Below are 14,666 nucleotides of genomic sequence, written 5' to 3' on the forward strand. Positions count from 1 at the left end.
GCTAGGTAATTATTGTCTGAGGTCAAATTTGAACTCAGGTCCTCCTGACTCCAAGGCTGGTACTCTATTCACTGTGCCACCTAGCTGCCCCAGTTGCAAATTTTAGAAATTGAGTTTAGTTAATTTTAGTTGCTATCTCAAAAAAATAATGCCCATTATAATTGAAAAATCAATATTTCCCTTTTAAAAAAGATTATCTTGATGGACAGTAATGAAATATGTTATTTATAGCAATGATTGTTACAAGTGGTATGGTATGAAAAAAAGGATTTTTTGGGGGGTTGTCATTTGGTTCGAGGTTGTAGGATTTATATAAGATGGGAACAAAAAAGATTATTTCAAATTAGGGTGATTTTGGAAAAATCTATCCACAGTTTTCAATAATCATAAAGTATTTAGTTGCTAGAAATTTTGGTGTGTAATGTTTGTCTTTTTTAAAAATTATTTTTATGACAAAGTAGAAGAGACTTTCTCACTTCTCAGAAGTGACTTCAGTTTCTTTTGTCAAAGGCCAGTTTATCTATGGTTATATTCCTTATTGATTATTCTCAGGAAATTGCCTTTGCCTTTTCTCCCATGATATATAGCATTTCTAATCAAGTCAGGCTTATGCTTTCACTAATCTGCCAAGTTTGGGCATAGGCATATTTAGTTTGAGGGTGGTGATGATGATGATGATGATGATAGCTAACATTTACATGTGCCTATATGTGCCAGGCACTGCTATCCTCCCAATAATCCTAGGAGTAGAGTGCTATTATTATCATCCCTATTTTACAGATAAGGAAAATGAGACAAACAATTTAAGAGACTTGTCCAGGGTCACATGACCCTAATTGTGAGCATAGATTTGAACTCAGGTCTTGATAGTTCTACACCTGACAATATCCATTAACTAGTTTCCTGACCCTTGGAGAAGGGTTATGTGTTTGTTACATAATGATTATTTCATTCATATCATTAACTTTTAAATAGCAATGGCATATTTTATTGAAACAATCCTATTTTTTAAAATAAAATACTTAAAAAATAGTTGGAAAAATTCAGCTTCTGGCTATTTCTACCAAGGCATACTCCCATTTTGCTATGTTAAATGTTGTATTTGGATATTAAAAATGTTTTTCCTTGTCTATGGGGTAGTTAGTTAACCTAACATATTACTTCAGATTTTGTTCCTTTTTTGTTTTTCAGTTTCTTCTTTTTCTTAAAGACTGTTGTTTCAATACTTCCTTCTATTTGCCTCCTTAGTGATGGTAACTAATAAGCCTCTTTCCTTATTTCTCAAAGACTGGTTAGCAGAAGATAGTTCAGACTTATCAGCAAAATGATACTGTAAGTTTGTGAGAGTCTTCAGCTAGTCTAAAGTCAGGCAAAACAAATTTTAATTGTGAATTCTTCAAGTGAAAAGTTTCAGAATATTGCTGAGTCATACATAGTGGACATCTGAAGTGAGTTCCATCTTTTTCTAAGTGTTTATTTAAATTCTTTGGTTTGTTTCTCAATAGATAATGGCTATGTTGTGGCTAGGTTCCTGCAAAGAGTATTAACGATAGTTAAAAATGCCATTTTATGATGATGACTCAAGTGTTAGTAATTATGTTGTGTCTATGAGTAATTGCTTGAAATGTTATGGGAAATTTTAGCTTATTTTGATATTATTAGGAAAGTAGTTAAACTTTAATGAAGATCAACTTTTAGCATTTTAAAAACTGTTTTGATAAAATATTTAAACATTGCTGAAAATTTTGGAATGAGAAGGAGTTAGAGTTTTCAGAACATGGAAACATCCTATATAATAATTTTTGATCCTTAAAGATGCTAAAGATTGGTAATTATACATAGAAATTTACAATGTATCAAAGTGGCTTTTATATAGCAGATAGTCAGATATCATGTTGAATAAATGATTTTGAATCTGAGTTCTAGTTAAATTACTCAGTTTTTAAAACTTAAAATGTATTTGATGTAGTTTCTAAGAGTCTTATCTTGTCATCTCAAAATCTGAACATGACATGCTAATACAAAGTTAAAATGAGAAAAAAAGTCATAGATCACAAATCTAGAACTGGAAGTTGAAATAACTTGCTCATAGTCACGCAGAGATGTCTGAGGTTAGGTTTGAAACCAGATCCTCTAATTTCTACTATTAAAAGTCACTCTTGGGTGGCTAGGTGGCGCAGTGGATAAAGCACCGGCCTTGGAGTCAGGAGTACCTGGGTTCAAATCTGGTCTCAGACACTTAATAATTACCTAGCTGTGTGGCCTTGGGCAAGGTACTTAACCCCATTTGCCTTGCAAAAACCAAAAAAAAAAAAGTCATTCTTTAAAAAGTGGTAAAAATTTTTTAAACTTTTCAGACCTGTGAAGAAAGATCTAGAAAGCATTATTATAGATTGGGAAAGATTTTAATGTATTCCCTTTATTTAAAAGCTGACATCGGCAGGGTTAATACTAAGCTTTTATTGAATTATTTCACTATTGATTCCTGATACAGATTAGACTAGAAGACAGTTACAGAAAAGAGATTTGGAAATAAGGAGTAAGGTAACTAAATGAAGGCTATATAGACAATAAGGTGCAAAAGAGACAAGCAGAGGCAATAAAAGAACCTAGTTAAGGTAATACCCAGAAAAATGGAGAATTGAAAAGTTTGAAGAAGTCTAGTAGGAGAGATAACCCAAAGAACCAGCAGAATTTATAATTAGTACTAAAAAAAATAACAAGTTCTCACAATAGTTATGAAAAAAGTTTGCATTTTTAAAAAAGTTGAAATAATTCTAAAATTTAACCAAATATGAATCCTGTGTAGTTTTGCAGGAAATATAGGATAAGATTGATAAAGTTGATCACCTGGGATTTAAAGTAAACATAAATTTACTTTTTTTTAAAAAAAAACTAGTCTATTCAGAAATGGAAAACAAAGAAGCAGAAAGAAAGAAAAGAAATGTTGACTTTGAAAGAAAAGTCAGAGGAAGATCTTCAACAAGAAGATTTCAAAAAACAAAAAGAGGAGCAAAGAAAGAAACAGAAATTAGCAATTGAAGCCTGGAAAAAACAGAAAATTATGGAATTCTCTATGAAACAAGCATCTCAATTGAAAGAAGAAGAGGAAAAAGAGAGAAAGCAAGAGAAAGAGCATCAGCGCCAACTTTACCTAAAATTACTGCTAGAAAAATATACTCAGCGAAAGAAAGAGCAGGAAGAATTGTTGAAACTTGATAAGGAGATGAAGGAGAAGATTGAAAGGGAAGAAAGAAGAAAAATGTCTATAAATGAAATTACTAGGTTTCACGAGAGGGTGAGTGTGTGTGTATATATATATGTAGGTATGTATATGTATATGTGGTGTGTGTTGTGTGTATGTGTAGTATATAAAATCTCTCCTAGTTTTTTCCTCATTTTCATGTTCTCTTTTTGAAATACATTTTGTTGATACCTCTTGTCTTAACATCAGAATCATGGGGAGGAGTATCTCTCCCTTATTAACAAAAGGAATTTAAGAAAAATAACCTAATATTTCTTACAGTCATACCTCTTTTGATTCATTTTATATATTTATATATACACATATACATATATATGTGTGTGTACAAATTGTAACAAATTGTTTATATTATACATAAATATTAAACAATATAGTGTGTGTATATATATATATATATATATATATGCATGTATACATGTATATACACATATACATATAGATTCTGCTTTGGTAGTCCCTTACCTTTCTACCATAAAGAGATATTTCATTTTCTGAACTTCAGCCTCATTGGATTTTCATTTACTCAGAATTATATTTCATTTTAGTGATTTTAAAATTTACATTGTCATAGTCCAAGTGCATATTTTCTTAGATTGATGGTCAAAGCATATAGATATTTTAGTTATTTTTTTTTTTTGCAAGAGGAGAGGAGAATATAATGGACTATTTTTGGGGAAATTACAAAATTTTTTTACTAAACCCTTGCTTCCTATGAAAGCAAAGACCCATCTTTTTCCATACTGACACTTTATTGGTATTGCTATATGTCAGCAAGACATATCACTACATCTAAAGGACTAAAGATGAGTATTATGTTGAAGGCAGTGGAGAGGTACATGATAGGTGTGAGCAGACTGAAACACATAACCAGGAATGAACTTTAGAGAGTAAGAAAATTAAAAGTTGTCATTAAGGTTTTTTATGAGAGGAGAAGCTAGGCTGGTCATATGTCAAGAGGAAGGGATGACAAATACTGCTTCACTAGTACCATTACAATATTGGGAGAGAGAGAGAGTCCTATATGTTAGGCCAGCCTCTTCTGGTTAACTTTTGGGAGAATGTGGAAATGGTAGCATAGAATTGGAAAACACATATTAGTTTCCAATTGCATCATTGGAGAGAATTCCCAAATCAATTAGATCCCAGATCCTGCTATCCTATAGGATGTAAATTCAAATGTAGGTTGATATGTGGACAATTGACATTCTTCTACTTTGTCTTTCCTTTGTGAATAGATTGACCAATCTTATTTAGGTGATTGCCTATCTCTTCCAAGAGTCTTTTGAGGTTCTGGAACTTGATGAAATCAGCTTAATGTCATCCACAAACATCATCATCAAGACATCCCCATCCAAAGGGAATTTCTCTTTGAACTGGTCTCTGTAAAGAACTCCATCACAGAGATAAATATCTTTGACAAGCACAAATTACCCTATTTCTATTTATAGTAGTTGTAGGTTTTACTAGTTACTTGAATGGTTAGCTTTCATTGGAAAGGAGTTTGATCTATGAGATTGTTCTTAACAGTACTCTTGAATTGCTACTTACCCAAATCAGCAGAAATTAAGTCTGCTTGCTTCTTAGTAGTCTAAAATCAACTTCCTTTTATTCTTTTTTACTTTTACTTCTAGATGGAAAACAAACACCACAGTTAATACTCTAGGAAGAAATGTTTTCTGTGAATTGAAGTACACAAAAATAATAGCCAGAAACAATATAATGAATATTTTAGATACTATTTCTTAGTCCACTAAAATAAAAAATCTTCAATTTTTAAAATTGTGTTCTGTCAGCTAGTTCTGTTAAATTTGCCTACCTGTTAACTGATATTTTGAAATCACCTGAAAGCTAATGAAAGTTTCCCCACCATGAAGTTGAGGCTTTATGTGGGAATGAAGCAAGGGCATCAGATTAGGAATCTAGGGAGAACTTTTTTAGTTATACAAGTACTAAACTTAAAGGAATAGATAATTTTAGTTTATCATGTTCATTTCATTGATGACTGTCATATTCTGAGTGAGACCCCAACTTTGTTTGACAAAAACCTTAGTATTATGTAATATTAGAGTGGGAGCAAGTTTAGAAGTTTGAATGGCAAGACCTTTTATTTTACAAAGGAGAAACTGAGACCCAGAGAGAGGAACTGACTTCATCAGATTTTTCAGCTATTTAGTATAAGAGGATTAGACAGTCCAGATGTCTAACTTCTAATTCAGTCAGCAAAACAGACTTTGAAGCAAATTTCATTTTAATTTTCCTTGTCTTCAGAACATGTCTCCTTTTTAATTTTGTATATATTCTTCAGGATTTACATAAACTTGAATTAAAAATGCTGGAGAGACAAGCAAAGGAAAAGGAAAAGTTAGAAAAAGAAAGAAGATTGGCAAAATTAAGAGAAAAGGTACTGTATCATAAGATTATACTAAGTTTCTGTTTTATAAAATCATAATATTATTATATTTTTATTCCTCATAAAAATGTAGACATAGAACATCTAAAACTCACATTTACTTCCTTGACCTTTTCTTCTTATTGTACTATCTTTAAAGTTTTTACCTGCTTGCCCAAATAGAAAAAGCATAGTCTAATACAACTAAGGTGACAATATCTGACTAAATATCTGTTTAAAAACACACACACATGCACACAAACACACAAAAATGCCTCTCTTTATCCTTCCTTTTCCCTTCTTTAATCTTATTCTCTCTCCTTCATTTTTTCTATACCTACCCATACCTAGACTTGCCAGTCATATAAGCAGAATTGCTTAGTTCCTCTAATGTTACTGTGGACCAGTGAGATAACGAGCGGATAAAAAAGAGAATTTTTCTATTCTAACATATTAAAGACAAGAGAAATTTGTTTTCTGGTCCTATCATCATCAATTATTTTCCTGTTAGCAATTTCTGTTTGCTAAACCCTCTTCTGTAATTCTTATCACCAGATTGGAATAGCCCTGTGGTGAGAAGTAGTAGATAAATAATAAAGATTTGAAAAGGACTTTTAGATTGAGGGAGAATGTAACTTTTATTTTTAAGTTGTTATTGTAGAATTAGGAAGCCTTGATTTTTTAAAAATAATAAACAATCATAGCCTCTCAGGAAAATAAAATGATCACTTGAAGAACATAAAAGTGGTTACTTGTTGAAAAACTTATATTGAATTTTTATTAATGTTTAGTTTTTATGAAATTAACCTTTCCTATTTAATGTTCTATTACATAATAGTTAATATAACTTAATAGGTCATAATTCTTTTTCTATTGACAGGTTGAAGTTAATGTTAGTCGGGATCCGTCCAGGTTGTATAAACTTACCAAAGGGTGGGAAGAACGTACAAAAGAGAGAGGTCCAACAGGTGCAGGTCCTCTTCTGCACATTCCACATAGGTAATAATAAATAAATAAATAAATAAATAAATAAATAAATAAATAAATAAATAAATAAATAAATAAATAAAGTTTAAGGCTTTTCTAAAGGTCTTTTTTCATTTCCTTCTAATATATCTACTACTTCTTTTCACAGGGCTATTCCTACCTGGAGACAAGGATTATAGAAAAGAATTTAACAAAAATAAATTGCCATCCAATTAATATGAATGTTGGTATAATTCCTTAAACAGGAAAATAAATGATTTCTGTGAAAAGTGACTACTTATGTTGAGAAATTAAAATTTTCCTTGCTTAACAGTGTGAATATAAATTGTAATGCTTGTTTGTTAGATCTTGAAGGACATGCCTTTTTATTTGCTATCTTGGTCTAGGAATATAATTGTGTCCCTGTTGAAATTTTTATTTTGCAACAGCAAAGTGAAGGAAAAAAATAGAAATTTAAATTATTTATAACATAAGCACTTGAAGAAAATAAGTAGATTTTTTTTCTTCTCGTGCCTTCATTACACAATGTGGGGAAAACTAAATTTGTATGACTTGTGAAAATTTTTAATACATTCAAAATAGATGCTGGCTTGTATAATTAACAAATTTATAAAATGCAAAATAAGGCATTAAAATTGGAAAACAACATAGCAGAGATAAAAGAAGGCAAATTTGGCATCACAGGGAGTGGGTTCAAATCCCACTTCTGCCACTTATATTCTGTATGACCCTGGGCAAATCTTTTAATGGCCACAGGCCTCGAGTTACCTCATCCCTAAAATGAGAGAACTAGACTGTCTCATTGTCCCTTCCACCTTTGATGCAATGACTTCCACTCTCTATATCTTATATAAATAGGGGGAATTTTTTGAAATAAAATTTTAATAATTATTTTATGTTAAATTACTATAACTGGGACCTGGACAATGAGGGTCCAGTACTTTGAGCATATACAATCTCTCCTGCTTAGTACTACCACAAGCTTCGAAGCAGGCTTGTGTAATGGAGTTCCCTGCCTTCTACTTCAGAGCATGTGCAAATAGACTCTGACTTGTGATTTAAGAAAACAATAACAAAAGAACTTTTAATTGACTGCTGAGTTGAAGCTGGAACATACCAAAAGTTCAGCCTGATACAACAGCCATTTTTCTTGCTGGCTGCAAGATAGAATTATAACATTAAGATTAATCCCATTCCTTTTGTTTGCATATTGAGCTCTGTTTCAACATCCAATTAAAAGACTTTTCTTCACTTTGAAATAGAGGGATAGGCTACAGTAAGAGTGTGCTATATATATAGCACATGCTTTCAAGGGGAGGGCTTCTCCATTCCACATTCCTGGAAACAGGTTTCCCCAGGATTCATGGGGTTGTTTGGTAGACCAGACTGTGTATGCTCCAGTGTCTGGGCCACTGTGTGATAGTAAGTCATTACATTTTTTAAAAAGCTTCTTTGGAAAATTATTTGAGATAGTGACCATTTATGAGCAATGTGGTAAGAGTTGAATTCAAATATTTCTACAGATAGTTACTAGTTTTATTTCCCTGGGCAAATTATTTAACCTTCAGTTGATGGCAAGGTAGTACAGTGAATAGAATCTTGGACCTGTAATCAGGAATGATTCATCTTCCTGAGTTCAAATCTGACCTCAGACACTCAACTAGCTTTGAGACCCTAGGCAAGTCACTTAACTGTATGTGCCTCAGTTTCTTATCTGTAAAATGAACTAGGGAAGAGAAAGGCAAGCCACTCCGTTTCTTTGACAAGGAAAAAAACAACCAGGCTCACTTTCTTTATAAAATGAAGAGATTGAATTTAGCAGTTTCTAAGGTCATTTCCAGCTCTTAAATCTATAAAATTTGTCTAATGCTTTATATAATATTTTGTTATATTTCTTTGTTCTTTATTGACTATTTTTTTTAGCTATTCCAATCCTCCCTTTAAGCCATTTTCTTTGTTGAGAATTAGTGGATGAGGATGGAGATCCTGAGTAGCAGAAGATTTTCAGCTTCCTTTTTCTCCTCTTTTCTCAGAGTGAGGATATTCTCAGTTGAAGGGACTTTAAGACCTTCCCCAGGAAGACATTTTTTCCATTAGGTACCCAGATAATAAGGAACCAGAGCACTAAGTCATCGTTTGGATATTCATAGCTAACTATTGATGCATGCTTCCTTTTGAGATTAAAGAATACTTAGCCTCTTGCTAAATTATAATCTTTATCTTGTTTGTTAATTTTTCTTATCATTTATTAAGCAGCTACACTACCATATTCCAGGCACTGTGAGAGAGGCAATGACAGAAGCAAATTGATCCCATTCTTTAAGAAGTTAACATTCTTAACCACATGAGCATATGTATAAATTCATACAAAGCAAATACAATGGATGGAAGAAATGTAGTACAGAGGAAAAAAAAGCTGAACTTGAAGTCACTGGCCTGAGGATCAAATCCAGTTCTGCCACTTAAATTAATTGCTTCACCTCTCTGGACTGAAGTTGATTAATCAGTAAAATGAGGGATTATACTAATCTTTTATGGGCCCTTGCCCTTAAATCTGTGATAGTATGAAGATATTAGCATTTGGGGAGACTCGTGATGGGCTTCATATTGAAGGTGATGCTTGAATTGAGGCTTGAAAGAAACCAGATTTTCAAGGAGTTTGAATTTGAGAAGGGAGTGTATTCTTGACATTGAGGAGGAGAGCCAGTGCAGAGTCATAGGGGCAGGAATGTTGCATTTGAGGAATAGAAAAATTCACTTAATAGCAGTGCAAGTAGGAGAATAATGTATACAAAGGCTGGAAAGGTTGAATGAGGCCAGTTTTTAAAGAGCTTTTAAGTGCTGAAGGAATTTGTATTTTATCCTGGAGGTAATGACAACAACAATAATGATAATAGCATTTATATAGTGCTTTAAGATTTGCAAAGTGCTTTTCATATATTATCTCATTTGATCACTAAGGAATCACTATATTTATTGATTAGTAGAGGTGGCATTTTCAGACACATATTACGGTCAATTGACAGAAAGCTGGGAAGGAGAATAAACACAGAGGATAACCAGGTCCAGAGAGAAAATCTTGCCAGTCTTGAACACTGTACAGAATCTAGTAAGATGAAATCAGCTCTCCCTAGCCCATTCAAAAAAATGAAGTCCATTCTAAGTAAACAGATTGCTGACATCCCAGAAAATATTGGCATCTCTGAAGGAATTTTTTATCAAGATTTTTCCATCTTATCAACAAAAAGTCTTCTTGGAAAGAACAGAAAACAGCTCATCACAGTGGCCCCTATATCAGAAAGGATTTGTAAGTTCACACCATCTACAGTAAAGTGCAAAATATGATCAAAGGCATTTTTTTTTTGGTTCAAGATAAGGTCTCTTTTCTATCATTTTTTGTTCTTGAAGAGAATGGTTCACTTACTGAAATCCAAAGCTTCTTGGGTGAAAAAATCTATCTGAAGAGTACAAACTCAGGAGACCATCTATTGTTTGTCTCATGCCCAAAAAGTTAGTATCAAAGGAAATAATATTCAACTTAGTTCTTATCCAAGTCAGATCAACCAATATTTAAGTGCTTACCATGCACTAGACAGTGCTCTAAAGACTGAGAATACAGATGCAAGTCAGGAGAAGGATGGTCCATGCCCATCCTAATAGGAGAAAACAATGCATAAAAAGATGAAAAATCGTGGGATGGAGTGAGGAGAGGGAAATGATAAAGATCAATTCAGGTCACAACAGTAACAAATAAGACTATCAGAAAAATTCTGGATAATATCTGTGCCTGAGAAAGCTGAGGGTAGATTATAGTTAGTTTCTTGAGGACTTAACTAGATCATAGGAAAATAAATTTGGGGGGCAGCTAGGTGGCACAATGGATAGAACACCCGCCCTGGAGTCAGGAGGACCCGAGTTCAAATTTGACCTCATACATTTAATAATGGTCTAGCTGTGTGACCTTGGGCAAGTCACTTAACTATTACTTTGCCCCAAAAAAAAACATTTGGTCATTTTGGGGTCTGATCTTCTCAAAAGAATATCTTCACCCTGAAAGATGATAAATTTCATTTTTAAATGTGTTGATTTTAGCCAGTGTTACAAAGAGCAAGAGACCATGAGCTCTTGAAGATTAAACACAAATTCTGGGAGAGCTTTCCACTAAATTTTGAATGGGGAAATTTTTTTAACCAGACAGCACAAGTTCTGAAAGCCTTCCGCATTAAAAACGATGACATTTGAAAGGGATAGGTGTTGATAGGCGTTAGGGCTTCTACCTGGTCCTACTCAACTTTGCAGGTACGTGAAAAGGAAATGTCCAATTAGTAATTAGAAATAAAAACATTTAGGGATCTTCTAGAACTGTAAGCCTAATATAAATGAACAGCGTGTGATGATGTCACCAAAAAGAAGTCGGTGTATCAAGAGAGGCGTGGCTTGGAGGGTGGCGTGGGGGCGGGTGTGGCTGCCCGCCCGGGCCCCGGCAGCCCTGGCAGCCCTGGCAGCCCGTGTGCTGGCGGGGGCGCGGGCTGGGGAAGGGGCTTGTCTGCGGTAATGCGCGTCATTGGCAGCCACTACCGGAGAAGTAAAGCCGAGGGGCACGGCACTTAGGGAAGGCCGCCCTAGTCTGTGGGAGATCCCAGAAGGTGGGAACTACAAACAGGGAAATGGAGGCTGGATTTTAGGAAAAGGTCCTGGCAATGAGAGCTATCCAAAAATGGAATGGCCCGTATGGAGAAGGTCTTCAAACAGATAGTTCATGACCACTTGCTTGCTGTAGATAACGAACCTCCCTCAGCCTCGGGGTGAACGGAACGGTTTACTGAGCTCCCCGCTCCTCGGGTGCTTTTATTCCGGTGTTAACGCCATATTTACAAACATCCCCGGCAACTACGGAAGACGAAGCCAAAGCAGGAGGCGTCCTGGAGGCAAGGAGTGAGCGAAGGGGCCGCCGGAGCGCGTGTGGGGGTTGTCCCTCACTCGGCAGCTCTCCCTGCGGGGCGCGCTCGGGGGTTAGGGCTGCGACGCCCTTCCATGTTTGGGGTGCGTGTGCGTGTGTGTCTCTGTGTGTGTCTGTGTGTGCGTGTGTGTGTGTGCATGTGTGTGTGTGTGTCTGTGTGTGCGCGTGTCTGTGTGTGTCTGCGCGCGCGCGCCCGGAGCAGCAGGTACCTAACTCGGGAAGAGCGCCCCGTGGGGTGGGGGAGCCGCCGCCGCCTGTCCGCGCGCTGCCGGCGCCCGGCCCGGGGCGAGCTCTGGGACTAGCTCGGGCCGGCGCGGGCCGTGGGACGCGACTCCGAAGACCCGGCCGGGGCCGCGGGGTCCCCATGCGCCCCCAGACCCGGGCCCTTCCCGGGCCCGTGAACTTGCTCCGGCCCTCGGCCGCCCCTCGGACCCGCGGCCCGGCGGAGCTCGGCACGGCTGGAGGGCGGCCCGGCGGAGCGAGCTCCTCGGGAGCGCGGGAGCCGCGCGGCCGGGCCGGGCCGGGCCGGGGCCGGGGGCGGGACTTCTTCGGCCGAGGTTGGAAAACTTCCGGTGAGAGGCGCGGTACTTGATCCGGAGCAAGATGGCGGCGGAGGGGGAGCGGCTGACCTTGGTGGACGGAGATGCGGAGCGGCTGGACTTCTTACGGGACAGGCACGTCCGCTTCTTCCAGCGCTGCCTCCAGGTCTTGCCCGAGCGCTATTCCTCCCTCGAGACCAGCAGGTAGCCACCGGCCGGGGCAGCCGCGGAGGCTGCGGCGGCGTTCCCGCGGGGCTCTGCGTGCGGCGGGAGGGCGCTGTGGAGCCGGCGGGGCGGGGCGGCGGGGACACGGGGGGCCCGGCTCCCCAAGCCAGCTGCGGCACCTGGGCCCGCCGGCACGCCTCCCGAAACCGCCGGCCGCAGGGATCCGGGCCGCGCGAGACACACGGGGCCGAGGGCCGGGGGCGCCGAGAAGGGCGAAAGAGGCCCTGCTTCCGGGGAGCCCGCGGCCGAGTGCGAGCGGGGTGCGTGGACCGCTTGTTGGTATCTGTCTGTCTGTCCATCGTGTGTGTGTGTGTGTATATAAACATCTACCTGGGTGCGTGTACACATATCTGCAGACGCCTCGCCACGTCCGTGCACAGGGCGGGCCGGAGGCGGGCTGCAGAGGCAAGCACTAGCACTGAGCTCCTGGCGGGGGGGGGGGGGGGGGGCGGCCCGCCAGCCAATCAGAAGGCCCCGAGGGCTCTGTCCGGCCCGGGGGCCCGCAGACCCGGAAGGGGACCGACGGGGCACGAAGAGGTCTTCTCTGCGGCCGGACCGGAAGGCGACCGGGGGACGCGCCTTCCCGGAAGATCCGCTCCGAGCTCAGCGGCCGCCGGGGCTTCGGTGCCGCCCCCGGGAGAGGCCAGGCCGGGACCGAACGGCCCACCCCGAGGGCCCAGAGCACTGGGAGGCGGACGGCGCTGTCCTGAGCCTGCACGAGTGGGAGCTTGCAGAGCGGGCGTGGGGCCCCAGGAGCGCTGGGAAAGGTGGAGGAGCGAGTTGCGGATGTCTGAAACCAGTTGGAGGTAGGACAGAGGTTAAGGCTGAAGTAACCCGAGAGCCATCTGCATAGAGACTGAAATGAAAACCCACGGGAGCTGATGAGACCACCAAGGGAAAGAGAAGAGGGATGCCCGAACAAGTATGCGAACACCAAAATGCCCGCCTTCGAGAGCCTTGCTTTCTACCGCCAGATGTATTCCTTGGTCACAGATAGAGTATGTATAAGTGTACAAAATGTAAACATGCGAAATAAATGCAGTTATTTGGGGAAGGCACGTTTAAGTTTTGCAAAGTCCTATGCGCTTTGTTAAATCATTTGATTCTTACAAACCTGGGAAATAAGTGCTTTTAGTAGCTTCATTTTATAGATAAGAAAATTGTGGCTGAGGGAGGTTAAGTAAGTGACCTGCCTGGAGGTCACACAGCTAATAAGAGTCTGAGATGGAATTTGAAATTGCCTTCTCTACTCTACATCCAGTACTATCCACATTTTACCTCATGGGATCAGGTTGTAAAGAGACTCAAATATACTGGTTTATATTTAATCCTAGAGGTGAGAAGAAGCCACTGGAGTTTATTGAGCAGAGTAGTGACATGGTTCAGACTCGTGTTTTAGGAAAATTATTTTGATGGCTGTGTGGAAGATAGATTAGTTTGAAAAAGCATGGAGTTAATGCAGTAATTCATGTGGTGACTGTGTGCCAATTCATTGAGGCTTAGAGCTGAAAGTGCTATTACTGAGGAGTGAGATGGAATCAGGAAGAACTGAAATTCCTGCCTTAGCTACAGTGAATACTCAGCTGAAATTAGATAATACAAATGTTTAGTGGATCCAGCTAGCTTGGTTTCATGACTTCCTTCAGCTTTATTCAGTAAGAGTAGGAGCAGATATGATAACTTACAGTAATCCAGAATTGGGGTTTGGTAGAGAACAAGAGTAATAAGCTCATATGAGACATTTGAGAGTAGACAAGAGCAGAGTTGAACAGATTCACTACATGATTAAGATTGAAGAGGATAGCCAGAGCAGTGATGATCATATGAGAAAAAAATACATTGTTAATCTTTGTAAGTTGACCAGAGAGCAACCACTATCCTAAGCATTCTGAGATGTCACTGGTCATACAGACCTTATGCAATATAATAGTCTTTGTGGTCATGTTCATTTGTTTTTCCTGATATAAATAAAATGACTGTTTTCTGAGAGACTTTAAGGAAGCCTCATCTTACTGCTTTTATGATTTTTGTCAAGTAAATTCTTTAGATCTTTCTTTTAGTTTGGCAAGTAATGTTATTCTTTCCCCCTTAAGTACTTTGAGAGGATTAATCAAATAAGTTACTAAGAAGAAAGAAAATTATTAAAATGTAGGTAGGTTATTGTTACCTTTTGTCTGTTTCCACTAATTTGAGTTTGCATATAATAATATGAATTCCTTTTGATTTCCTTTTCTGCTAATACCATAAATATGTTAGTTAACCAAAATTTCAATGCAATTTAAGTGAAAAAAGATATAGCTT

General features: G+C 38.6%; 2 protein-coding genes across 7 annotated transcripts in view; both read left to right on the forward strand.

Annotated features, from left to right (window-relative positions):
* Window positions 1-7,057, forward strand: part of CCDC112 (coiled-coil domain containing 112) — a 31,620-nt gene extending 24,563 nt beyond the window's left edge. The window contains exons 7-10 of the mRNA XM_074202921.1: window positions 2,900-3,298; window positions 5,571-5,666; window positions 6,535-6,653; window positions 6,790-7,057. Coding sequence (XP_074059022.1) covers window positions 2,900-3,298; window positions 5,571-5,666; window positions 6,535-6,653; window positions 6,790-6,820 — 645 coding nt within the window. The 3' untranslated portion in view covers window positions 6,821-7,057. The remainder of the gene's footprint in view (window positions 1-2,899; window positions 3,299-5,570; window positions 5,667-6,534; window positions 6,654-6,789) is intronic.
* A 4,071-nt stretch (window positions 7,058-11,128) lies between these two features.
* The window catches only part of PGGT1B (protein geranylgeranyltransferase type I subunit beta), a 59,674-nt gene continuing 56,136 nt past the window's right edge, over window positions 11,129-14,666 (forward strand). Inside the window, exon 1 of one of the 6 annotated variants that reach the window (XM_074202926.1) lies at window positions 11,129-11,576. Coding sequence is in view for 3 of the 6 variants with exons in the window: in XM_074202923.1 (XP_074059024.1) it covers window positions 12,205-12,344 (140 nt within the window). In the remaining 3 variants the exon portion in view is untranslated. Of the gene's footprint in view, window positions 11,577-12,150; window positions 12,345-12,985; window positions 13,364-14,666 lie in introns of those variants that run through there. The other 5 variants (XM_074202927.1, XR_012471826.1, XM_074202923.1 and 2 more) reach the window with 5 other exon arrangements.

This window comes from Macrotis lagotis, chromosome X, assembly GCF_037893015.1.
Source record: "Macrotis lagotis isolate mMagLag1 chromosome X, bilby.v1.9.chrom.fasta, whole genome shotgun sequence".
Classification (NCBI taxonomy): domain Eukaryota; kingdom Metazoa; phylum Chordata; class Mammalia; order Peramelemorphia; family Peramelidae; genus Macrotis; species Macrotis lagotis.